Source organism: Piliocolobus tephrosceles, chromosome 1, assembly GCF_002776525.5.
Source record: "Piliocolobus tephrosceles isolate RC106 chromosome 1, ASM277652v3, whole genome shotgun sequence".
NCBI classification, from domain to species: Eukaryota; Metazoa; Chordata; class Mammalia; order Primates; family Cercopithecidae; genus Piliocolobus; species Piliocolobus tephrosceles.
The window spans coordinates 11230200-11257159 of record NC_045434.1 but is presented as its reverse complement, the minus strand read 5'-3'; the positions used below and the strand labels follow the sequence as shown (position 1 = coordinate 11257159).

At 36.9% G+C, this 26960-nt stretch overlaps 1 protein-coding gene across 1 annotated transcript in view; it reads left to right on the top strand.

Annotated features, from left to right (window-relative positions):
• The window catches only part of RYR2 (ryanodine receptor 2), a 557611-nt gene that overhangs the window by 35024 nt on the left and 495627 nt on the right, over positions 1-26960 (top strand). The window contains exon 3 of the mRNA XM_031934901.1: positions 26562-26666. Within this exon, the coding sequence (XP_031790761.1) occupies positions 26562-26666 (105 nt within the window). The remainder of the gene's footprint in view (positions 1-26561; positions 26667-26960) is intronic.

The window sequence follows — 26960 nt, the reverse complement described above, 5'->3', positions numbered from 1 at the left end:
ACCTTTTCCTCACTTTTTCCTGCCAATCATATAAATTGTGACAGTCTTTGCAATCACAATGAGTAGAGAGGTTTTCTCTAGTTTTTTAACATCTGCCTCGGTGATAACTCAAATGTATTTGGATGATGCTTTACTTTATATAATTATCTTATTGCTTGAGAATACAGATTCATGAGGCCAATGCCAAGAAATACCTTTTATCCAACTGGATAGTCCTAGTTATCAGATAATTCAGTAATTCCAACCACCACAGCCACGTTTTCTTTTTTTGTGTAAAAGAGATGTGTGTCTCAGGGAAATCTTGACTTTGTAGAGAATGAGTAGTATGGAGAGATACAGATCACCTACTGTAATTCCATCTCAGCAGTTAATGGACCCAGCTTTGCAATAGGCTGATTTCTGAGTGTGATATGATTCTTTTATAAGCAGTAGGTACAAGTTGACTACATGGATGAGTCAGACTTTAAAAAAATGTCATCTCCCCTGCTTTGACAGTGTTCATTTCTTACCTTGGAAGGCAGTGTAGTGCTGAGGAACGCCTGCTGGCTAGAGATCAGGAGCCCTAGACTTGCCTCTAAGCTCATCCCATTTTTGGCAAGTCTCTTCAGCTTCTTTTGTTTTCTGAGTTCTGAAGTGACAATAATTCTATTTCCTCATCCATTATAACTGAACGTCATATAAAATACGCACAGTACACTGAAAATACAGAAAGAGCTACACAAATGTAAATTGCTCTTAAAGAGGAAAATCTCTGTCGGATTATTCTGAATCTCTGTACGTAAACTCAGTGCCCAGAAGATGCATATATGAGCTGTCACTTGGGCCGTCTGTTTCAAAGGCTACTTACTGATGCTGTTACGCGTCCTCAAGCTATTACGCCGTCTTCCATTTCTTGTTGTGGGGAACATGGGATCAAGTTTTCAAAAGAAAGGCAGTGAAGGTTTTCTCTTGGCATTTATTTATATATGTATTAATCTTACATATAGATAGAAAGGAGGATCATTTCATCCATTCAAAAGCCATGAACTTTATATGAATGTCATTTCAACAATAAAGCAAAAAATACAGACTGTCAAAGGAAAACTCAGTTTTATTATTTGGTTTGTTACTTTACCAAAACATAACATTTAAGACCTGAAAATATCCAGAATGCATAGAGTGTTATGGTCAATCAATATGAAGGTGACTACCAAATAGAAAAAAATGAGAGGTGCATTTCACAGAAGAGGAAATGGAGATGATCCTTTATAATATGAAAACATCATCAGCCTCATTATTAATTGTAGAGATAAAAAGCACAGCGAAGTATCATTTCACAGATTGGAATGTGGAATAGTAGGAACTTTCAGTTACTCCTGATGGTATAAGCACTTTGGCAAACTGTAATTATTTAGTAAACTCGAAGATATGTGTATATTGTAATTTAGGATTGTCTCTTAGGTATATATTCTAGCAAGAATTTTGCTCACATGCACAAGGAAACATACCTAAGAATATTTGTTGCAGTATTGATGAGAGAAAGAAGTGGAAATAGCAGACTGGGGAAGAAATTGAGCTGTGGTCATGCACTGGATGACTCTGAGCAATAAAAAAGAATGGGCTACAGGAGTCCACATCCACATGGGTTAATCTCAAAAATGTAACATTGTATCACCAAAAAAATTACAGAATATACATTTTATAATACATATTTTACGTTTCTAGTTATATAAAACACAGCAGATTTTTCATTTTTGAGATAGGGTCTGACTCTGTCACCCAGGCTGGAGTGCAGTGGCATAATCACTGCTTACTGCAGCCTGGACCTCCCGGATTCAAGCGATCCTCCCACCTCAACCTCCCAAATACCTGGAACTACAGGTATGCACCACCACACTGGGCTAATTTTTGTATTTTTTGTAGAGATGGGGTTTCACCATGTTGCCTGGGCTGGTCTTGAACTCCTGGGCTGGTCTTGAACTCCTGGGCTCAAGTGATCCACCAGCCTCGGCCTCCCAGAGTGTTGGCATTACAGGCATGAGCCACTGTGTCCAGCCAACAAATTTAAATAACATTGTGTAGATCTACATAAATTTGTGGTAAAATTATAAAGAAAAATGGGGAATGTTGTGGAGAGACACAGAAATTACTCATAATATTGTATTCTTCAACCTGGTTGATGGATTCATGGGTGTTAATTTTATTTAAAATATGCATTTCTTTACATGCATACTTTGGAATATATGACACCTTTCAATAAAACTATGAGGGCCTACAAGATGTTGGTTTGGACTCAGTCTGCAAACTCTGACCATAGCCTACAGAAATGTTAGCAATACATGAAAAATTATGCCTTAACTATGATTTTACTAATGCTGTGTAAATAAGCAGAAGAGCTTGTATACAGATAAGGAAATGATTGACTCATAAACTGAGAAGAGAAAGAAAATCTTTACTAGGACTAGATTATTAAATAATCATATAGGTAGCTGATAGGATTAAATGCCATTTAATAATTTTCCTGCTATCTGTTTACCGTCCTAAAAATTAACCCAATGCAATCTTGTATTCAGTCACAAAATGTAAATTTTACGGTGTCTGGCCTGAAGGTAATCTATGTGCCTGTTAAACATCAAATTACATGAGTTCATGTATTTTTATCCTTGGATTGGTCAATGACTTAGCAATCAATGACAGATAGTAATCTGGCACTATTTTAAAATACTTGTGTATGCAGAACCTATGGACTATTCTATCATTTAATCTATTTATGATAGCAAGTTGTCACTTACGCACATCCAAAAATTTTGAGGACATTTAAATTATTTCTTTGGATATTAATGAGAATGGAAAATAACCAGTCAACATTGTTCTTTAGGCTGCACTTTATATTATAGACATTTAAATAATTATTTGACCTTTTCTTTTGCGTGATAAACATCTTTCTCCTAATACTTTGACTTTTTTTGTGTGGGTTTTAGTTTTCGTGATTTAAATTGTCTTTGTGGCATTAAAAAACCACAGAAGTAGATTTGTTAAGGATGTAGCTAAAAAGAGCTAGAAGGAACTTTAGAAATAATTTTAGGTCTCCTGCTGGTTTCATCTTGAAGAATTTGGGGCATGAAAGGTTAGGTAACCTAACAAGAATTAGTCCTTTTAATGTTAGAATCAAGCCTTATTTGGGTCTTCTGAGTTTCAGTTCATCATTTCTACTGTATCCCTTCTTCCTTAATATGATGATTCATTATAATACAAATACACAATTTTATGAGTAGACAGTTGATTTTAACTCTTATGGATACACATTTATTCTATAATACTTTCAGTAACTTGTTCCTAAGAAAATTGTAATACCTCGATGAGTCATAGTTAGCTTATTTTCTCTATTATATGTCCTCTTTCGTAAGATCCCATTTTGTGGGCTGTATTTCAGCTAGTATTTTCTTTTCTACCTAAAAGCTCTAGGATAATAATGTCATTACCACTTTTTACATGCACATGGTGTATCAGAGACTCTGCTAAGGCATTACACATACATTTTTTTCACTTGCTCTTTACATCATGAGGAAGAATCTAAACTTCAGAGAGTTCAGGTGATTTACTCCAGATCACATAGCTGCTGAGCAGCAGAACCAGGATTCCAATCCAATTCTACCTACAGCTGACAACGTGTGCTTAGCTTGAACTAAGCACTTCGCTCAGTAGTGAATTCACAGATGTTCTTAAACTGAAAAGGAACAAGGAATGCTAGTCTAGATTTTTATAGTATAATGATGAGATAGTCACATTATTGTACATTATTTTACAATAATTCTGTAATTGCTTTCATAATATGTTCAGTATGATTTTAGCTTCTACATATATTCATTGGCTTACCTGCTTTTTGAAATTTGTCATTTATTTATCAAGCTAACTTGAGTTTCGCTTTTGTTTTTCATATTTGTTAGCATTCTGTGAAACTTCAGGGCTCCTGAAATACTCAGTGCTTTGACCCTTAGAGCTTGTTCCATTCCTTATGATATTTATGTAGATCCTGAAAATTCTTGCTCCCAGGTCTAAACCCAGTTTATTGTGACTTTAAATATCTGTAAGTTAATTTGGGCTACTAATAGATGCCTTTCAAAGTATGAACCTTCAGTTTGCTGTACTTAATATTTTTTTAAAGTACACAATAACAACATTGTGCAATAAAGTTTGCCTAATATTGTCAGAGGCATTCCAGTCAGAGCGACTCCATTTTGAGTGAAGGCTAGGAAAATGAGGCCGGGACTTGCCACGACTCCATCTTGAGTGAGGGCTGGGAAAATGAGGCCGGGACTTGCTACGCTGCATTCTCAGAAAGTCAGGCATTCCTACTCTCTAGATGTTTATTATGGTTAAGTTAATTAATAGTGTTTACTAAACAGACTCAGACTCAGACTTGGGAGTGTCCTGATATCTGGAGAACAATGGCATTCCTAATTTTGCTTTAAAGAGAATATCGATTATTGCAAACTATAGTAATTAAGAAAATTAATCCTTTATCACAAACCCTTGGAGCAGAACGCATCTCCCCATATATACAAGCATTGTACCTGGGGTATGTCCTACTCTGTCTATGGAGTAGCCGCCCTTTCACCACTGTACATTCTCAGTACACTTGCTTTCTCTTTGCACTGCGGACTCACCTTGAATTATTTCTTGCACAAGATCCAAGAATCCTCCCTTGGGGTCTGGATTGGGACCCCTTTTCTGTAACAATATCATTATTCTATTGTGCTATTTAGGAGAATGGATGACTACTGTAGATATTATACTAGTGGTATCTACTAGTTTTGTAGATACAAAGCAATTCAGTGGGGTGTGGGAAGATAATGTAAAAGGAATATAAAAACTTGGGCCCCCATTTCACTCTTCCAAAAGGAAAAAGTTAAACTACAAGCTGAGTCATGCAAGAAGCTGCCTTTCCTTTTGTTCCTAAGCAGACAGCTACAGATAAAAGTTTAAATATCTCCACAGGTAGTTACATTATGCTCACCTGTCTTATGTAAAGTGCTGATTTACCCATAAACACGTAATTGAATATTATCCTACTTGATCCTGTTCTTTTGCAACTTACAAATTATCATACCCTCCCTCTTTCCCCTCCAGCCCACTTTACCCCTTTAAATATTGAAGCCCTCAAATTCAACTTTGGAGAAAGGCACATACCACAGACTGTTTCTGTGATTCTGTGTCATTTTCTTCTGGGTGTGTCTTTAACCTTGGCAAAATAAACTTTTAAATTGATTGAGACCTGTCTCAGATACGTTTTGGTTTACAATAATGTAATATCTCTTTATATATTATTTTTATCCAAAATAGGTAAGAAAGAAAATTTCATCAATATTTACTATGCAGTTTAACGCTTTCCCTCGGTTGGTCTGAATGACAATTGGTTACACATCATAATTTGTTGTCTAAGTTACACAAAATATTTTGTTAGTAGGAGTTTCACAGGGTTTCCTTGATTTGAGCATATTGTGACAAAATATCAATTTAGTAGGCATCTATCCTATATAAACTTCCCAATGAATTGGAGTTGCTAGATGGCGAGTGTTTAAAACAGTAACACGCAGAGTAGCCACTAGTTGAGTGTCAGCATTATCATTATTGATTATATTATTAAATATTCTGGGTCTGTCTGAATTCACTCAAAAATAGTTGACTTTAAGAGTTTCTGCAGATACACAAGTTGAAAATTTTACTGGTTGTGTAACCATAAATGGGGAAAAATAAACATAAAAGCTGATATTTCCCTGTTTTCTAATAGAAATACTTTGCCAGCTACACTATGAGATCAAAAACATTCAAGTCTATCAGGAAGGTATATATGAATTTACATTATTGTTAATTACAAATCTTATGGGGTCTATTGTGCCTTCAAATATAAACTGATGAGAGTGTGAAGTCATTACAGTGAGACATTTAAAACCTAAACATTTAGAACATGAAGTTTGAGTGTGATATGACATGCAATGTCCCTGAAAAAAATCCTTTTTTTGTTTTTGTTTTTTTGAGACCGGATCTCACTTTGTGACCCAGGCTGGAGTGTGGTGGCAAGATCTTGGCTCAGGGCAACCTCTGCCTCCTGGACTCCAGTGATCCTTCCACTTCAGCATCCTGAGCAGGGACTATAGGTGTGTGCCACTACACTCAGCTAAACTTTTTTTTTTTTTTAAGTAGATATGAGGTTTTACCATGTTGTCCAGTATAGTCTCAAACTCCTGGGCTCAAGTAACCCACCTGCCTCTGCTTCCTGAAGTGTTGGGATTACAGGCATCAACCACCATTGTCGGGACTGAAAAAATCTTTAGAACTGTCTTTTGTGTCTTCCTTAATAGTGGAAGATAAAAAGTCATAGTCATTTGGGAAAACACTTATTCTTATCATAGAAGTGGCTGAAATAATACTGGGAAACCATATTATCACATGCTGTATTGCAGTTCTATGTCAGTAAATATTCTTAAAAAACATGTGGACAACATTGCTGAATATGTGAAAGAAGTATTAGGAAAATTACTCAGTACTGGGAGATTGACTATAGAATTGCATTGATTCTGTTTCAAGAATGAAAATCTTGAAGAGCTTCTTTTCTATGGGGCTCCGAAGGAAACATTATAGAGATGATAGATCGTTAGGAGTGAGCAAGTTCTTTGGTAAAAGCAAGGATTTGGGGGAGGTGGTCATGAAGGGTGTTCATAAAGAGAAACAGGTAAATATAACCACTAATAGAGTTGGCTGCTTGACTGAAAATAAAGTAATCCCTGGGTCAGTTCACAAAGCTAGCTCCTTCCATGTAATTCATTATTTCACAGGCGAGCTGTTGCAGCAGAGATGTTAGAACCAGAATATAAAATCTGAATAGTATTTTATAATGAGATGTGCGTGGCTTTACTATGGACTGTCTTCTTGTAATCTTGTGGCCAAGTACTTAAAATGATGAATTTTACAAAAAGTTAAGTGTTCCACACTTGCAGTAATAATCTGTAGCTTTTTATAGCATACTCCTTTGGAGATATTTCCAGGGTGAAGGTGACATTTTTAACAAAGAAAAACTACCTGCTTTCTGGTAACCTTACCTTGGAGAGAATATTTTGAAATGGGTGTTTGGATATGTTTTCTCATTATACTAATATGCCACTGAAAATGATGTAAACACATCATGTATACAATCTGTGACATACAGAGCCTATAAACTTGAAAGCAGAATTTCCTAATCAAATAAAGAGCTTAGGTGAGATTTGAATTATTTATTAGAAATACGAAAGTGAAAGGTTGTGTGGTTAGTTTGTAAGAACTTAGTGACAATATGGAAAATTGGAATTTACTACCTGAATTGCAGCAATATCTTATAATTGGTGGATTAAAATGAAAAATAAGAATCATTTTTCATTTTTGTCTATACATTTTTGTAATCTTTCTTTTTTGGCCTTGAAGACCATTAAAACACTAAGATAGACTGAACATGAAACCAGCCCTTTATATTATTGAATCACAAAATTTTAATACAAGATATTTAATATAAGATATGAAGCATATTCAGTTGCTAGCATTCATAACTCAAGCAAAATCTCTGTTCTATTAAAATATAAAACAAAATTTATAAACAAAATTATCTTATTTTTAATTTTTAAACAAGATATATAAGTATTGAAATACAGATATGGTTAAAGTAATTTATTAATATGCTCCTTTTTGTAAATGTGTGTTCAAATATTTGCTTATGGAGTATGTTGTAGGCTGAATTGTTCTCAAAGATATCCAGTTTCTAATTCAGGGAACCTATGAATGTTGCATTATATGACGAAAGGGACTCGGTGATTAAGTTAAGGATTTTGGAGAGATTTTCCTGGATTATCTGGGCGATAAGGATAAATGTAATCACAAGTGTCCTTATAAGGGGGAAGCAGAGTGAGATTTGACTGCAGAAGAGGAGAAGGGGATATAATGGCTGAAGTAGAAGTTGGAGTGATGCACTTTAAAGATGGATGAAGGGGCCACAAGCCAAGGAATGTAGGAGGCCATTAGAAACTGAAAACAGGAAGGAAACAGATTCTCCCTGGAGAGCTTCCAGAAAGAATCAACCTTGCTCGTATTTTTACTTTAGCCTAATAACATTGATTTCAGACTTCTAATGTGTAGAACTGTTAGAGAAAATATTTCTGTTGTTTCTAAGCCACTATTCATGGTAACTTGTTACAGCAATGTTAGGAAAATAATACTAGGTATGTAGGCAAAGAAATTTGGAGAACTTTACTCTGGTTTCTAACTTGATGAAAATGCTTTTTCCAGAGGTTACTAAAATTAACCTTAGATGTTTTACAGCATCCTGTTTCTTATTTATTGACTTACTTATTTACTCACTCACTCACTCTCTGGCTGTCTGTCATTTTGCTGATTTCCATGAGTGTCTGGACCAGATCCTAGTATTCAACTTCTAATAACATTTTCAGGTTTTTTTTTTTTTTTTTTGAAAGATTACATGAATAACTTAATGGCAGAATCAAATTTAGAAACGGGACTATTCAGCAAAAAAAGTTTTGTATTTCAACATGAATTTCAAAGGCAAAAATATTTTCACACATCTCAATTAGGCAGGCTTGAAAATAAAACTCAAGAAGGCGCTGTCTTTTAAAATATGTTTATAGCTAAAGGTTTAAAATAACATGGAGTAACAAGTGGTACTAGACTTCTAGGTACTCAGGTTGCTAATCTGAATTTGCGTATGCTATGACAAATAAACGGTTCATTTTACTGAGCATGTATCAATTCAACATGAGCTGTTTAAGGTGGTTAGTGTTGCAGGTATATTGTAAACTGAAGAAGGTTGAGCAGTTAAATGTTTAAACATGAGAATGTTCTTTTGAAGAGAGATGAAGGCTTTCCTGAAGTCCATGATATATTATATTGCTTGCTCCTCACTTGTCTTTGTGTCCTGGTGCTCTATCATAAAGGTATTTAATTTGGTTGCTTTGGGAAATGAGATTGATTTAACAAAAATGCACTTCAGCAGGCACCAGGCGTTTACTAGATTCGTTCTTTAACCACTATGGCCATAAACATAAAGTGTGGCCCAGTGAAATTAACGTAAACTGGGATTAGGTCAGAGAAAAGAGAAGGATGGTTATTTTAATGATGGATCATACTATTAATATTAAATCTCTTTATGAGGATCAAAACTAACAGAAACCATTAGTTTCTATTACAGTATTTGCCAAAAAACAATTTAGAAGTATGTAATGTTTTCACCCAAGAATTTGACTCCTGTAAAGATCCAATGGATCTTTCAGGTTAGTAACCTACACGTGAATGAATAAGATGAGTATGTATGTGTTTTCTTCCTCCTCTTTGTCCTTTGTCCAATTTCTAGCCATCCCTCAACTCCAAGCTTCTACCTATATGTGAACGAATTGGGTGTATATTTCCTACAAGGCTGCACTCTGAAATAATGCAGATAAATTCTGTGCAGATAGTTTTAACATTTTAATGTTTGAGTCTGAAGATACTGTGATTTTTTTTCAAAACCAGCATAAACCAAAATTTTTAGACCATCATCAAGTTTTTACATTATTTTAACAATGTAGGCCAGGCGCGGTGGCTCAAGCCTGTAATCCCAGCACTTTGGGAGGCCGAGACGGGCGGATCACGAGGTCAGGAGATCGAGACCATCCTGGCTAACACGGTGAAACTCTGTCTCTACTAAAAAATACAAAAAACTAGCTGGGTGAGGTGGTGGGCGCCTGTAGTCCCAGCTACACGGGAGGCTGAGGCAGGAGAATGGTGTAAACCTGGGAGGCGGAGCTTGCAGTGAGCTGAGATCTGGCCACTGCACTCCAGCCTGGGCGACAGAGCAAGACTCCGTCTCAAAAAAACAAAACAAAACAAAAAACAAACAAAAAAAACACACAATGTATTCTTGAAAAATCATATCTATATTATTTATATATATGTTAATATTTTTAAATAATTCAATTTAAAAGCATTTCTTAGGGCTTATTTACAAATGTTTTTTGGTGGCCCATTTGCAATGAGATGACAAGTGTTGTCATATCACAAAAAGTAGGTTTTTCTGTCCTACACTTTGAACAGGAAACACATGCAACAATGAAGAATATTTAACAAAATGCGTAGTGAGTAGGCCCTATGGAGGATAACAAAGCCCCAGTAGCTTGTAAAGTTGGGTGGAAAATATGTTGTGCATAAATATGTGTAATACAAGGCAGTTTGAGTCATCAAGAAATGTTTCAGGCCGGGCGCGGTGGCTCAAGCCTGTAATCCCAGCACTCTGGGAGGCCGAGACGGGTGGATCACGAGGTCAGGAGATCGAGACCATCCTGGCTAACACGGTGAAACCCCGTCTCTACTAAAAAATACAAAAAACTAGCCGGGTGAGGTGGCGGGCGCCTGTAGTCCCAGCTACTCAGGAGGCTGAGGCAGGAGAATGGCGTGAATCCGGGAGGCAGAGCTTGCAGTGAGCTGAGATCCAGCCACTGCACTCCAGCCTGGGCGACAGAGCGAGACTCCGCCTCAAAAAAAAAAAGAAAAAGAAATGTTTCATGGATGAGACAGTATCTGAGCTTGGAGCTGAGGGATGGTAGAAATTGGACAAAGGACAAATGGGAGAAATGCAAATGTGTTTGTGACAAGCAGAGTTATCTAATGTAGCTTAATAGTAACCATTATGTCCAAACTTTATATCAAAAATTTGAGATACCAGATAGGGAGTTTGGACTTAAATTTTTAAACAGTGGGATTTTTTTCCTAGTAAATCTCTGACAGGTCTCAAGTGATATTGAGGGACGTCTAATTTGGTGGTAATAAGTAGAAGGGACTGGAGACGAAGAGATGGGGGTAGGGGGTAGGGTTAAAGAGATGACATCTAGGAAATTAGAGAAGACAATCAGGTGTGAAGATTAGGAATGTTACCAAGTAAAATAAAAACAAGTAATTTTAGAAATGACATTGAGAAACTGAATTTAAAATTCCCTTTTATGTCAGAGTTGAAAGAGTTTTTGCTTGATTTCCAGTAACAGATATGGGTATTACAGCTTCTTCTTTAGGACATTGATGCTTTAATTAAAAATATATGAGTATATTAATGACACCTTACAGCATTTCTTGCCTTTCAGATACTTTTATACTTCCATTTGCAATAATTTCTTAAATTGTCATTCTACATCTGTTATTGTTGTAATACGGAAAACTCAATCCTTTATAGCACTTTTGAAATAGATTCTTCCCCTTCTACTAAAATTGTTTCCTTAAATATCTCTGGTGATATCTTAGTTTCAGATCCAAAGGCTCTGACTTCCGCACCCTATTTGACCTACATACTGTGGTGTGTTCTCAACAGATGTATTATCTTCCTGCTCAAATTTGCTTCTCCTCCTGTGTTCCTTACGTCAGCTCATGGCAGCACCATCTGTGCAGTATTTCAGGTTTAAAACTGTGGATCAATCTCCAGTTCCTCCTTTACCCTCAGTGCCCAGTTCGTTTTCAAATCCATTTTTCCCTTCCCTTGAATACTCTGCATCACATTTCATTTTTTCCCTGGTTCATCTTAGCTCTATTTTATTTTTTAAAGCTGTTCATTTTACTTGCTTCTTTCCTGGGACTATTATTATAAGAGACAGAGGTCTGATCATCTTGTTCCTATTTTTTATGGACCTGGTATATAGTCTGTGTGGACTTCCTGGATGGCCAACAACCATGAACCAATTCACTGTGCCAGAGAGAAACTGCAGCCCCAACTTAGAGTGAGGGGGGTTCGGTGTGGGCCACAGAAGGACTGGTAGGCATTTTGTAAATTTAGATCATTTCCTTGACTATTGGAAAGAACCTTGCCTCCCCACCCCACAAAAGGCTCATGATTGTGCTTCATAGTAAATGGAAGTGGACCGAGGAGTATTTATTTATTTCCTGAGCTGAAATCAGTGTTGTCCATCTCATTTAAAATGCAGAACTTCCAATTCAAAGAAACACTACATATAGTGTTTGCAAAAAACAAAGAATGTTTTGCATTGTTTGACTAGCTAGTCAAAGCAAAACCAAATTACTCTATCTCAGAAGTGTCTTCACTTAATGGTAAGATCTGTTCAAAGGCACATCAACATGGTCAAAATTAGTTATATAATTCTTCTGAGTTTTAGCCAAAGACTTTAACCGTCCTGATGGGAAAATGATACAAAAGTTTAAACATAGTTGCAGATATTTAATGTCTTGATTATTTAAAGAAGACATAATGTATTTTCTTACTGATGCTATTATAAGTGTTCTTGTTTTTCTAATTCCATGTTTCAGATGTTTTTATTAGTATATAGAATAGTTGGTTTTTATGTATTGATCTATATCTTGCATCCCTACTACACTCATTTATTAGGGCCAGTAGTCTTTTTGTGGGTTTCTTGGTATTTCCAATGTATGCAATCATGACATTTGCAAATACGGTTTAACTTCTTTTCCAATCTGAATGCCTTTCATTTTTTTTTTCCTCTCTCTCTCCTTCTCTTCCTTCCTTTCTTTTTTGAACTAATTTCACTTTCAATAATAACAGTTCCTGTCTAAAAATCTGTTTTGTGTGACTGGATGTAGCTATTTCACCTCTCATGATTAATGTTTTCATGATATATATTTTTTTGTGTTCTTTAACATTCAGCCTATTTGTGGTTTTTAATCTATGACGTGTGTATTATGGAGAGCATACAGTTAGATCGTATTTTTTATCCTGACAGCCTCTACATTTTGATAGAGTGTTTAGAACATACATATTTTGTGTGATACTGATACAATTGGATTTGCATTTGCCATGTTGTTTTTTCATATGCCTGCTGTATTTTTTGTACCTCTATTCCTCCATTATTTTTTTCTTTTGTGCTAAATAGTGTGCCATTTTGAAACCTCTGTTGATTTTTTTACTGTGTATTTTTTGAATTATGCTCTTAATTCTTCTGTACTCGGGAATTGCAATATGCGTAATTTTAATTTATCTTAACATCATAACTTCACAGTCTACTTCAGAATAATACTAATTTAATTCCAGTAAGAGATACAAAACCTGCTCCAACATAGCTTCATTCCCTTTCCCTTCCTTCGTACTCCTTGTGACATATACACGCATACATCATACATATGTGTTCCAAACCCAATAAGATACTATTATAACTATTTAACTATTTCTTTATACATTCTTATGTCTTTTAAAGATGTTAAGAAATTAAATTTATAGAGTCTTTTATGTTAATCCACACATTTTCCATTTCTGACATTTTTGATTTATTTCTTTGGAATTGAAGGAAGCTCCCTCAGAACTTCCTTTTGTATTTAACTGTGCTAGGAACAAATTCTCACTCTTTGTTTATCTGAAAATGTCTATTTTGCCTTCGTCTTTTGAAAGATGAGATATGAGACTCTTGATTGAAAGATTTTTTTTCTTTTGGTTCTTTGTCATCTCCCTGCCTTCTGTCTTTTTTTGTCAGCTGAAAAGTCAGCCATTAATCATATACCCATTTGATGGGATGTGTATTATTTTTCTCTTACTGCTTTAAATGCTTCTATTTTTGTCTTTGACTGTCATGCAAACAATTTGACTGCAGTGTGTCTGGGTGCGGATCTCTTTGTATTTATCCTACTTGAGGTTTGTTGTGCTACTTAGATACGTAAACTAATATTTTTCATCAAATTTGGAAGTTTGGGGCCATTCATTATTTCTTTAAATGCATTTTTCTGACCACTTCTTTCTCTCCTATTCTTCTGAGACTCCTATTACACGTATATTGATGTACTTGTCATCATCCCACTGGTTTCTGAGGCTCTGTGCATTTTTTTGTCAATGATTTTTTTCTTTGTACTTCAGATTGAATAATTTCTGATAATCTATCACTGATTCTTCTTCCATCTGCAGTTGAACCTCTTTCGTATATCTACTATTGTATTCAAATACAGAATTTCCATTTGGTTTATTTCTGTAATTTTTACATCCTTTTTGATAATTTCTATTTGTTGATTCATTGTTTCCATACTTTAATTTTTTAAGCATGCTTTCCTTTAGTTCTTTAAACATATTATAATAGGTGCCCTGAAGCCTTTGCCTGCTAAATGCCATTGTCAAGACACTCAGAGAGTTTCTCAAGACTATGTTTTCCCTACAGGATGGGTTACACTTTTCTGGGATTTTATTGTTTGTGTCATAATTTTTTGTTAAAACTGGATATTTTAGATAACATAACAACCCTGAATTCTTTTATGTCTCTACTGAAGGTGGTTGTTGCTGGGTTTTGTTTGTGTTTTCTTTGTTTAGTAAATTGAGCTGAGTCTGCGACATGTCTGTGTGGCCAATAATGTCATTGCTTAATGTTTTAAAAAATTACTCTTGTTTTTGTTTTAAGACTAGCTTTCTAGGGACTTCCCTGTTCCTTCATAGCTTAGAGTTTAGGCAAACATGGTACAGAGATTGTGCTCAGACACTTTGAGGAGTAAGTTTTTAGTCCTCTACCAGCCGACCTGTGCATGGATAGGGAAATGTGTAAGAAGTTCAGGTCATTTTCAAGTCTACCAAGATTTACTTCCTACTGGTTCCTAGGTGTCCTTCTTGTGCGTGTGCAACTTCAGTCAAAAATATACTGAGTTAGAGTTGGTAGAGAATCACCAGGTGTGTGCTAGCAGATCTGTTGGACCTCCCTGGGGTGTGTCGCTTTCATAGATGGTGCAGTGTGAATGGCATCTGCTCCAAATCAAGTGAGTTCCCTTTGACAAGGTGGCACAGTTACTGGTCTTCACAGCTAGCCCATGCCATGACATGGTAGAACCTCCACATTCGCCGAGCCGTGGGGAGATGGGAGTAGCCCCAGGAAAGAACACCACAGATTTACTGTTCTTACCCAAATTGTGGCAGTGTTTAAGCATAAAAATTTCTTACATTTTTATATGCCTTTGGTTAATTTCCACAGCTCTGAAAGTGTTATTTTTGTCAATTTTATCCAGCTGGCTTTTTTAAGGAGAAGATTTGCCAACCTTCTCACTTGGTCATGGGGGGAGGTGCATATAATTTATTTTAAAAATGCAGCTTATAAATATTTTTATCTATCCTGAATTGATCCTTCAACATAAAAAAGTGTTATGGCTGTATCTTATCAGGTACTCAGTTTCTAGAGTTATCTTTCAAAAATATTATTTGATTTCTTTGTATTACCTATAAACTCCTTCAGAGCCAAATTATGTGCTAAGTGAGGTGGATTTTTGGTTACTGTATTTTTTGTGTTCCATTAGCTTCAGCTGTAGGTTTATTGTCTATAAGGATTAGTAGGACTCTGAAGTATCTCCAGATCACCTGCTGTTAAGTCAGAGTCACATCTCACAAATACAGCTCTAGTTTCAATTCCATATAGCCTTCCTGGGCCTCATATCCTAAGGTATATACCCTGACCTAGTTGTTTTAATTATACCATATATAACTCTATCATCAAGATTCTTCAAGCAGAAAATATTGTATCTCCTATGGAAGTGGTGACTCACCTGCAGTCAGCAAAGGAAAGCCCACTGTATCCAAATATATCTACAACACATCCATCTAGAAAGGATCACGGTATTATTGCCCTTCCAGCACTTTTGCTCCTGCTAGTACATTCCCAGAGGAGCTCATATGAGGCTACCAGCTTCTAAAATGGCCCTTAGGCCAAAGTCATGGAGTATGGGGTATTCATGACTCCATTCTTGTGTGTGTGTGTGCGTGTGCGCGCGCACGCTTGTTTCGAGAAGGCTCACTGTCGCATTTAGTTTTTTTTTTTTTTAATCAACCACAAATTTTACCACAAATGGACGGGGCAATAAAAAGAAGATAACTGGGAGGCAGGCTGATATGACCTTGAGGAAGACAGTATGATTTGAGTTTTAGGCTAAGCAGATAGGTCTTTTAATAGTTTCTGGCTTAGGGCATGTCACTCAGTTTTCTGATTCACTGGTTACTCATTTCTAAAGTGGTGATAATAATACTTATTTCGTGATGAGAATTAGGACCTAGCACAAAGAGGACCCTTAAAAAGGGATACAGCTATTATTACTTGTATAATTGTCTCTACTTTTTTTTAATATTCTTGAAACTGCATAGAAATTTCATGCTAGTGTAATTCCTGGCAAGAATTCCAGGGTGTTGAATGTCTCAGTCTGAACCTGCTTGGAGTTTCTAGTTTTTATTATGCTTCATTATTTTTTAAATGATAAATTTCTTAACTTGGAGCCCAATTTCCCAGAACATGATTCCGATATACTTATATGACTAGCATTTATGTGTTTTAAACAGATAAATGTGTTTTAAACACAGCTTAGGAAAGTGAGGCAAGGATGTTGGTAGAGGATCACCAGGTTCGATGTCATTGAGCGATAACAGACCAGTACACAGAAACAGTGGGTGTTGCAGCAGAGAAGGAGGGAGGGAACCTCAAATCCTCTTCCCAGAGGGATATTGGGCTAGGATTTTTAAGGAAATTTTGGTAGGTAGAGGGCTGAGGAGCTGAGGGCTGCTGATTAGTTAGGGCATTGGGGATGAAGTCATAAACTGTATTCTTACATTGAGTAAGTTCTTTAGAGGGGGTCTTCAGACTGGCTGGTGTCAGTGGAATACAGGATCTGGAAAATATCTCAACATGGGAAGCATGAGGTTTCTTAATATTAAGGATGTTATCTACAGAAATAAGGACCTTATGACAGGGGCTACATGATATTTAAGCAGTAAGTACCTATAAGGAAGTGGGCTATAGGGCAGGCTGGTTAATGCTTAGCTATTCTTCTACTCAAAGTGTATGCTTTTATTGAAAACCTAGCAATTTAATTTTATTAATTTTATAAGGACAATTTCAATGTTACTGAGTTAATTTCAGCTTGATTTGTTCAAACTGATACTGAGTAATTAATTTAGAGCTCTTGCCATTTCAAATTAATTTAGATGAAATTAATCCAGCTCATTTTCACAGAATGAGACACCTGCAAACAGTGAGATGGTTGGTATTTGTATGCTTATGCCTGAATGAACCTGCACTATATGACATAATTAATTGAATTCAAAGATATCATCTTATCACCTACACAACTTTAATTGTGGAAGCCATACTTTCTGTCTTCACTTTTCTCTTCTTCTTTTGACGTTTTGTGAAACTCTAGGTAAGTCAGAATCTGTTGGTCGCCCTCATCTATATGTTTGTGTGAATTATTTTTCCTTCTTCAAGGAGGGTATGAGACAAGGGACTATGACTGTTGTGGCAAAGGCCATATTGCAGACAATTAAGTTGACCTGGTTACTGTAAAAGATATTTTTTGTCCCAGATACTATTTCAGGCAAGAAACCTATGAATGGATTCTACCAAATATCCCTGTCACAGAACTCCCTAGAGACAACACTGTCGCTCATCAGAAATTTTCACTGAAGGCTCTATCAAGTGTGTTCAATCTGTGGTCCACTGAGATCCTGCAGGCAAAGCTGAGATATTACTGCAAATAACAAGTATTTGTGACTAGCAAATACTTAGGCCATACATTATTTTTGTCTTAGTTATTGCTGATCCTTGTTATCATGAATATGCTAACATGTAGGATGAGATACATCCTACATATGTAATAAACACACACATACACGTGTGTGTGTGGGTAGTGTTAATTTTTTAAAAAACCTCTTTTGAGTAAAGAGTGAAAATTTGCTCCAAGTAATTTGTGACTAGAGGAATTGCAACAGTGGTTCAAATATTTCCATTTATTTATTTGTTCTGTGGTGTGATGTTCGTCCATTCATTCATACATTTATTCGAACATCTCTAAACTCTCTGAATTTAGTAGTAAGACTCCATAACTGTTCAAATAGTAGATTTCTCAACCTAGAGCTCCACTTTTCAAAAGATGATTCTGATATACTTGTTCAGGATACTTGTTTTCCAGAGAGTTGGTATGTGGAGCTTTTATTGAGACTGTGATTTTTTTTTATCATGAATGAAAAGATAGAAACCAGTCTGCCTGAAATGAGTTTGAATTAGCAATGTTGAGAGGCAGGAGCCTACATCGGATGAACTATTAGGTTGCATATATGACTTTCAAGATACTTAGACATAGTGTCTTGAGGCTCCAATCGTAGCAGTAGAAGTCTCTTTTCTGCTTTGTCTTTGAGTGTTTTGCTTGCAAAGTTCCATGTAATTGTATGCTCATCAACAATGGCTCCCTCTCAAGATACGTGTGAACTGATTTGACCTGAGCCAACGTTAGAAGTAGAGAGGTATCTTTGTTCTCATTGGTTTCAAAGAACATCTTTATTTCTGCCTTCATTTCGTTATGTACCCAGTAGTTGTTCAGGAGCAGGTTATTCAGTTTCCATGTGGTTGAGCAGTTTTGATTGAGTTTCTCAGTCCTGAGTTCTAGTTTGATTGTACTGTGGTCTGAGAGACAGTTTGTTATAATTTCTGTTCTTGTACATTTGCTGAGGAGTGCTTTACTTCCAATTATGTGGTCAATTTTGGAATAAGTGTGATGTGGTGCTGAGAAGAATGTATGTTCTGTTGATTTGGGGTGGAGAGTTCTGTAGATGTCTATTAGGTCTGCTTGCTGCAGAGATGAGTTCAATTCCTGGATATCCTTGTTAACTTTCTGTCTCGTTGATCTGTCTAATGTTGACAGTGGGGTGTTGAAGTCTCCCATTATTATTGTATGGGAGTCTAAGTCTCTTTGTAGGTCTCTAAGGACTTGCTTTATGAATCTGGGTGCTCCTGTATTGGGTGCATATATATTTAGGATAGTTAGCTCTTCCTGTTGAATTGATCCCTTTACCATTATGTAATGTTCTTCTTTGTCTCTTTTGATCTTTGATGATTTAAAGTCTGTTTTATCAGACACTAGGATTGCAACCCCTGCTTTTTTTTGTTCACACATATACACCATGGAATACTATGCAGCCATAAAAAAGGATGAGTTTGTGTCCTTTGTAGGGACATGGATGCAGCTGGAAACCATCATTCTCAGCAAACTATCGTAAGAACAGAAAACCAAACACCGCATGTTCTCACTCATAGGTGGGAATTGAACAATGAGATCACTTGGACTCAGGAAGGGGAACATCACACACCGGGGCCTATCATCGGGAGGGAGGAGGGGGGAGGGATTGCATTGGGAGTTATACCTGATGTAAAGGACGAGTTGATGGGTGCTGACGAGTTGATGGGTGCAGCACACCAACATGGCACAAGTATACATATGTAACAAACCTGCATGTTATGCACATGTACCCTAGAACTTGAAGTATAATAATAATAAAAATAAAAAAATAAAAAAAAAAGAAGTAGAGAGGTATTATGGCTTGGTTCATCAAATGAGTGTACCTTCTAGTTTTGCACTGACCCATCTGAGTCATTTGAATTTTAAAATAATTGTAAAAATCAGATGAATTGGCCTATCTACTTAATATTAAAGGATGTTGTATTATGAAAGATGCATGTCAAGGAGCAAAATGAGCACTGAGCAAACCATATGGGACGCCCCCAATTCATTAGGGATTTTCATAATTAACTGCTAAGTTGGCACAGCTGTGGCTCTTTGTAGCCGCAATGGACTGCTAATGAAACCTGCTATTATATCCTCTCCCACCTGGACCTTTCTGTTGTCAAGAATTCCAAGGGAATGACTTGAGTGTTTCTGAAGAGTCAAAAGATTTAAGACCGGGGGAAACCCAGAGACATCCGCTTCATTTGTTAGGATCGCATTCAGCCTTGTCTTTCGGAAAGCGGACCTGAAAGAAGGAGTTGACATAGGAAAAATCTTTCCTCCTCGGAGGCAATAATGTTAACCTCTGGTGCAAAGTGGGATGAAGGGAAAAAGAACATGACAAGAAAAACTACCCAGAACTATGAACAGCCCAAAGTGAAAAGCTCTGGAAATAATATTTCCAAACTGGGAATATGGTGTAATGTTATGATTGGGGTTTTGAAGCAATGTCAAGAGGAAAAAGCGAACTAAGATATTTTTTAGATCTTGCCTGGTACTTCCTTTCTGCAGTATTTCCTACAAGTCAATGGGATACAACACCATGGTTCCCCCCCGCCCCCCGCCCCCACTGGAGAATATATAAACATTTTAAAGGATATTATTCGCCATCTGGTACGTAACATTTTGTCTGGTTCATGTCTCTAGTTGGTAAATTAAAACAACCACCACCACTTTATCTTCTGGAGGAGATAGAGTTTGATATCTCCATCATTTGGGGAGAAGTCGACCCTCAACAGTTACAGTGCCTTCCTGAAGGCCACGCAGCAGATGGGCGCCTAAGCAAAAACAAACCTGCCTCAACTTCAGACCATCTGCTCTGTTTTAAAGTGGACTGTTTTCACATCTCTTGGTGGAAGAACAGCTTTTCTCTTAATTTATATCTCTCTGATTCTGAGCTCTCAATCTGATTTAGAGTCTTCTCAATTTAGGCAGATAAAATTATAACTTATTGGCATTGTCCATGTTATCATGCATTGATTTTCTTCTTTCTTTGATCTCTTTGAAGTAGGATAAGTATTTTTCCACTTCATAGGTAGGGAAGCTCAGCCCAACTCCCCTGAGGTATCTTGGCTAGTTACCCATCAGATCTGAATTCCACGTTCCTGGTGCAGGGATTTACCCTTTTCTGTGCTGTCAAACTGTCAACATTTACTACATCATTAATTTGCAAGATACATTTTGAGATACCTGTGTCATGCCAAAGGTCACTTGGAGCCCAATTGAAAGGCAGTGTGAAAAGCGTAATTAACTTGTTTGCTTTTGTGCTAGAATCCTAGGGTTAACAAAACAGCCAAACCAAAAGCAGATTTGACATTAGGACTCTAATGGCCTATATCCCTATAGTGTATGTGCATGCGTTTAATTTTCCAGAAATAGATGAAATCATAATTTGAGGTTAGTTCATCAAACATCAAACATTTTCTTTGTGTAAGTCATTGTATTAGGGCTGCAGGTGGTGGTGGTGGTGGTGGTCATGAGGTGGAGTGGGATCCAAGCTGAATAACAGTGTTGCATGGCAGAACACGTGGATTAATCTTCAACAGGAATATGGTGTATCTAGATTCTGTAGCAGTCATGCTGATGAAGTAGATACATCTTTACTGGCAGACAGTGATCTCCAGGATATATCAGTAAATTTAAAAATGGTAATTTATATAGAGTGAACCCATTAATGGAAAAAGCTAATCTATATATTTCTATATGCTATGAATGCTTCTACTGCTATGAATACATTGCATATGTATACATGTAAATGCATAGAAAAAGGACTGGAAATAGGCCGTGCACGGTGGCTCATGCCTGTAATCCCAGCACTTTCGGAGGCCGAGGCAGGTGGATCACGAGGTCAGGAGAGCGAGACCATCCTGGCTAATACAATGAAACCCTGTTTCTACTAAAAATACAACCAGGTGTGGTGGCGGGCACCTGCAGTTCCAGCTACTCGGGAGGCTGAGGCAGGAGAATGGTGTGAACCCGGGAGGTGGAGCTTCAGTGAGCCGAGATCAGGCCACTGCACTCCAGCCTGGGCAACAGAGCATGACTCTGTTTCAAAACAAAAACAAAACAAAAAATAGATAAATAAATAAAAAGAAAAAGGACTGGAAATATGCACACTATAAAGCTAAAGGAAGGGAAAGTGAGTATCATCAAATTTGGAAAGACAGTTTTCAGTTTTTCAGTGTTCTTTGACTTCCCTACAAGGAAATGTTTTTATGTGTGATTTTATGTGTGATTTAAAAATATGAAATAGTGTGCATAGGTGGGGACCTCCATGCTGAGGGAGAAAAAAATATAAGCAAAGGCATCAGGATGTGAAATGGAATAGTTTATTAGTATGGAGTTTTTACACAGTAATCATAAGAAGGATGGTGGCTTAATGTGGCTTATTAGTCCTAAATTATTGGTTGTTATTCAGTTAAGGTAATGACATGTTTCAATAGGTTTTTAAGTGAGTTAGGCAGATACATCTCTGGAAGCCAAATAGTTGATGGATACTTCGGTTGGAAACCTAATTGATGTTTACATAGCTTCTCCAGAGCCAGCAAAGCCAGATACTGCTTTGTGGTTATTCTTGAGACTTTTTTTCCCCTCTAAGACTATACAGTGTTTACCAGGCAGGAGAGGATGGTGACCAGTTTGTATTTAAAAAAGAAAAGAAAAGAAAAGGCACACAGCCCTGCTGCTGTTACCTTTCCCACAGTATACATATTCTGATAAAATTGGTGTTGTCTCCATATAAAAAGTATTACGAACCTCCTGCCAGCTTGCTTTGGGCACTGTTCTGGGTAGAATAGACAGACACAGATGTTTAGACAGACTGAATCTCTTTCTCTGATTTAATTTTGCATTACAGGTAGACGTCATATGTAATGTGTAAGAGCCATGCTCAACTGCAGTGTTTGATTTTGTGTTCTGATGTGATCTGGGTATTTCGAAGCACTTACAATGCAGAACATACTGTATGAAAGTTCTCATGATTTGGGAGCACACTCATAGTAAGGGCAAGGAAATTTCTTTCACATTGAAGTTCTAAAAATTAACTTTCTCAGTAATAAGACTTGAGCAAAAACAAATTAAGACTAAGGAAAAGATGATAATTTGCCAATGCTTGCAAATGGGAGCCTCTACTCCACATGTTTGTAAAATGTTTTACCTTATCTTGCATTCCTGGCATTAGGAGTCATTTTGTTTTGGGGCCATTTTTTAAAGCTGATCTTTGATGAATGTATGAAACTATTTTCCAGTGATTCTGCTTTATTTTTGGGAAGTGGGAACAAAGACCCAGCATGCTACCATGGGTATAACTGAACAAATTTCAATACTATTTGAAGAAATAGACATATAAATGAAGAAATACTTTTAATTGTTGACTTTAAAAGGTACCAAATTATGCTGATGATTCTGTTACCTAAAATAACTAGACCATTTTTCTTCAGAGCAAAATAGGCAACACTGTAAATCTCTGATATGTATTGTTTTAAGTTTTCCTGGAAGGTAAAACTTATTTTTTTATTTTTATTTTTGACTGTTTCAGCTTTTCTGTTACATTTGTGTGTGTAGGGGGAGCTGGGTACAAAGAGAAAGAGAAAGCATGGTGAAGATGACTCAGAACAAAATGGGTGGCGTTTGTAAGAGACAGAGAATTGCCTCTGAAGATTGTTGGCGTGTTTATTTATGCTAACTCCCACTATCTGAAAAAATAGCTGTAGCAGGCTCATTACTCTGTGGAAAAATAAAATTCATTTGACAGAATTAATTCATTTGAAACCCATGTGGTTTTCAAGATTCTTTAAAATAACGTGAGATATTACAGCAATCCTTACTTTAACATTTTGATCTAAGTGAGGCATGAAACAATTTAAATTCACCCAGAATATAGATTTTTAAGTGTTACCAGAAAGTGTCTTTTCTTGACAATACTGGAACATTTTGGATGTTATGAACAGGTGCATAATTATAGATTTGTGTTTTCAAACACTATTTGTACCAAGTAGAATCCATGCGAGAACTGATTTTAAGAAATGAGCGGTGCTTCGTAATTTCCAGAACTGGAGAGGAATTACAGTATGCGAAACTAATGACGATAGCTCACTTACTTTAAGTTCTTTTTATATTCTTGACACTGTGATAAGCTCTCTACATATATTATTTCATTTGTTCATAACAACCCTATGAGAAGGGTATAATTATTATCCAGTATTTTTTGGGGAAGGAAACCAAAGATTATAAAAGTTAACAGTTAATAGGTAATGAAGCCAGTATTTTTGCTTAGGTGGTCTGTGTGTAGAATCCATGCTCTTAACTCTTAGGATATGCTGATTCTAAAGCAATTAACGAATATTGGTCTGAAATCAGTCTAATGGCATGCTGGAAACAGCTCTTATAAGCTGCCAAGAGTTGATTGTTAGATATTTTGGATTTTTGTAAGCCGATTTGTAAACTTTGATACTTTGAAATCAGCAATGATTGGAGTATTTACACCACAGAAATGGTCAAATGCGACAACTCAAGGCACTTTTTTCAAGTCAGTTCGCCAGCACACCATTTAATAACATAGTGCCCTTTCAGCAGTGCCAAAGTATAAATGAAATAAATGCTTACATTAACAGTTTTGGTTTACATTAGCATTTGTCTTGATCTCAAGAGGAGAGACTATAATTAGTATGGTTAGAACTTTAAAAGTTAAATTTAAGAGCATGTATTCCTAAATTCCACAGTAGAAGAGAGTCCTTTTCCTAGCCTTTGAACTTTTATATGAGGATTTTAGAAAGAAAGCCCTTGTCTGACCAGCTGCAGAATGTAAAAGCAGTTAGCTGTGCCAGATTTGAGAGGACTCTTTGCTGGCTGAGATTGTCTGAGCAGGAATAGAAAGTGATTGGGTTGGGTAAACAGGAGCCCATGATAGGAGCATGGCAGAAGCCAGAAAAGGAAATTTTATTAAAAAAAAAAAAAAAAAAAAAAAAAACAGAACAAAACATGGGAACCAGTGGGGTTTGTGGGGTCTGAGTAAGCTTTGTGGCCTTATTGTTGGCATCATTTATCCGTTTATCAAATTGATCCTCCCAATGTTCTTTTTATGAAGAAGGCATAACTTGCTTACATGTTATGTTTAATGTATTTGTAATGTTCTTCTGATATAAAGATCCTCCATTGAACATTTGCCTGTACCTGGTTGGACTGCATACTGGATTCTGCTTATCTAAGCAAAAGTATACATGCTTAATAACTTAAACGGTTCTCTCTAACCCACCAATCAGTTCTTTTTCATTATTATTATTATTTCTTGGAAAACATTTCCATAAATTGAACGAAAAGAAATAAATGCACTCACAATTTAACCACCCCAACTGAATTTTCTTCCCTTTTTTCGATTTAATTTTTATTTTTTGAGAACAGGGTCTTGCTCTGTCACGCAAGTTTGCGTACAGTGGTGTGACCATGGCTTACGGCAACCTCAAACTCCTGGGCCCAAGCATATTCCTCTTGCCTCAGCCCTTTGAATAGTTGGGACTACAGCCATGTGCCTTTTTTTTTTTCTATTTAAAAATAATTAAGTCCTGGCACGGTGACTCATGCCTGTAATCCCAGCACCTTGGGAGGCTGAGGCGGGCAGATCATGAGGTCAAGAGATGGAGATCGTCCTGGCTAACATGGTGAAACCCCATCTCTACTAAAAATACAAAAATTAGCTGGGCGTGGTGGTAGGTGCCTGTAGTCCCAGCTACTTGGGAGACTGAGGCAGAAGAATTGCTTGACTCCAGGAGGTGGAGGTTGCAGTGAGCCGAGATCGCACTATTGCACTCCAGCCTGGGCAACATAGTGAGACTCCATCTCAAAAAAAAAAATTATATAGGTTAATATGTGGGAAATACAAGTATAGCTCTCCTACATGCATATATTGTGTAGTGGTAAGTCTGGGCTTTTAGTGCACCCATCACCTGAATTGTGAACAGCCAGTCAATTCTTATCCTCGTTCCTTCACCTCCTGAGTTGAGATTTTGAGAATTTGTGCTGTATTGATTGAGATAGAAATTTAAGAGAAAGAGAAAAGAAAATGAATGGAAGATGAAAAAATAAAGTAATATACATACACACAGAACAGGACCAAGTTAGAGGCAAAATATAGCATCCAAGTTGAATAAAACAAAGTAATCGCTGTCTTGTGGATAAGGAGAAACCTGTCTGTGAATATTTTATACTAATTCAGTTTTATATTTGCTTATCTTTAATATTAATTTGAGAAAAGTGTTATTTTTCTGTTCTTTAATTTTTTTAATCAGCAGACTGGTAAGTTAGAAATGAATGCATAAGAATCAGAGAAATCTGGATTTTAATCCTTAGCGTGAAAATTTTGTAACTCTGTGGCTTTGGAAAAGGAACCTAACTTCTCTGTTTATCCTGTTCACACAAGACATAGTAATAATCCTTACTATAGACGACTGCAGGAGTTATAGATAAAGCTCCTGGGGCAATGCATATGAGAGTAAGCTGTGTCTCCTTACATTTTCAGAGCTGTTATTGTTACTCAGCAAATGGCAGCTGTTGCTATCAGTGGTTTTTTTTTGTTATTGTTGTTTTTTGAGACGGAGTCTCGCTCTGTTGCCAGGTCTGGAGGGCAGTGGTGTGATCTCGGCTCACTGCAACCTCTGCCTCCCGGGTTCAAACTGTTCTCCAGCCTCAGCCTCCTGAGTAGCTGGGATTACAGCCTTGTGCCACCGCGTCCAGCTAATTTTTGTATTTTTAGTAGAGATGGGGTTTCACCGTGTTGGTCAGGCTGGTCTCGACCTCCTGACCTCAGGGGATCCACGCACCTCGGCCTCCCAGAGTGCTGGGATTACAGGCATGAGCCACTGCGCCTGGCCGCTATCTGTGGTTTTTAAAATGTATTAAACGTGAGGAGTAATGACAGTGTTTCTTGATGACTGGGGAACTTGCAGTAGAAAGTTGACAAATACTCTTTCTATGAAAGAAACTGGAGCCTCCTAAGGTAAGCTGGGTGTGGATGCTTGATGAAGATGACACTGCTGACGGCTCTTCCTCTTTCTGTGCAGAACGTACCCCCAGACCTCTCCATCTGCACCTTTGTGCTGGAGCAGTCTCTGTCTGTCCGGGCCCTGCAGGAGATGCTGGCTAACACCGTGGAGAAATCAGAAGGGGCAAGTACCCAATTTATGTAGACTTGTAGTATTTTAATGAGCTCAGCTACTATATGAACAATTTCTTTCACAGGTGTCAGAGATTTTCTTTTTGCTGAAATAAGTCGATGCCTTTCAGTTGGAATTTCCTTAGGATTGACTTTCTGCTTTATCCAGCATATTTGTGGTGTCTTGAAAACTAAAAAAAAAAAAAAAAAAAATCCAAGCTTGATGTGATCTGTGTCACTAGGCCTCGTGCTTATGTCTGTGGTTTAAAACCAACCTTTCTTTGAGCATTTCTATGTTTTCTTGCAT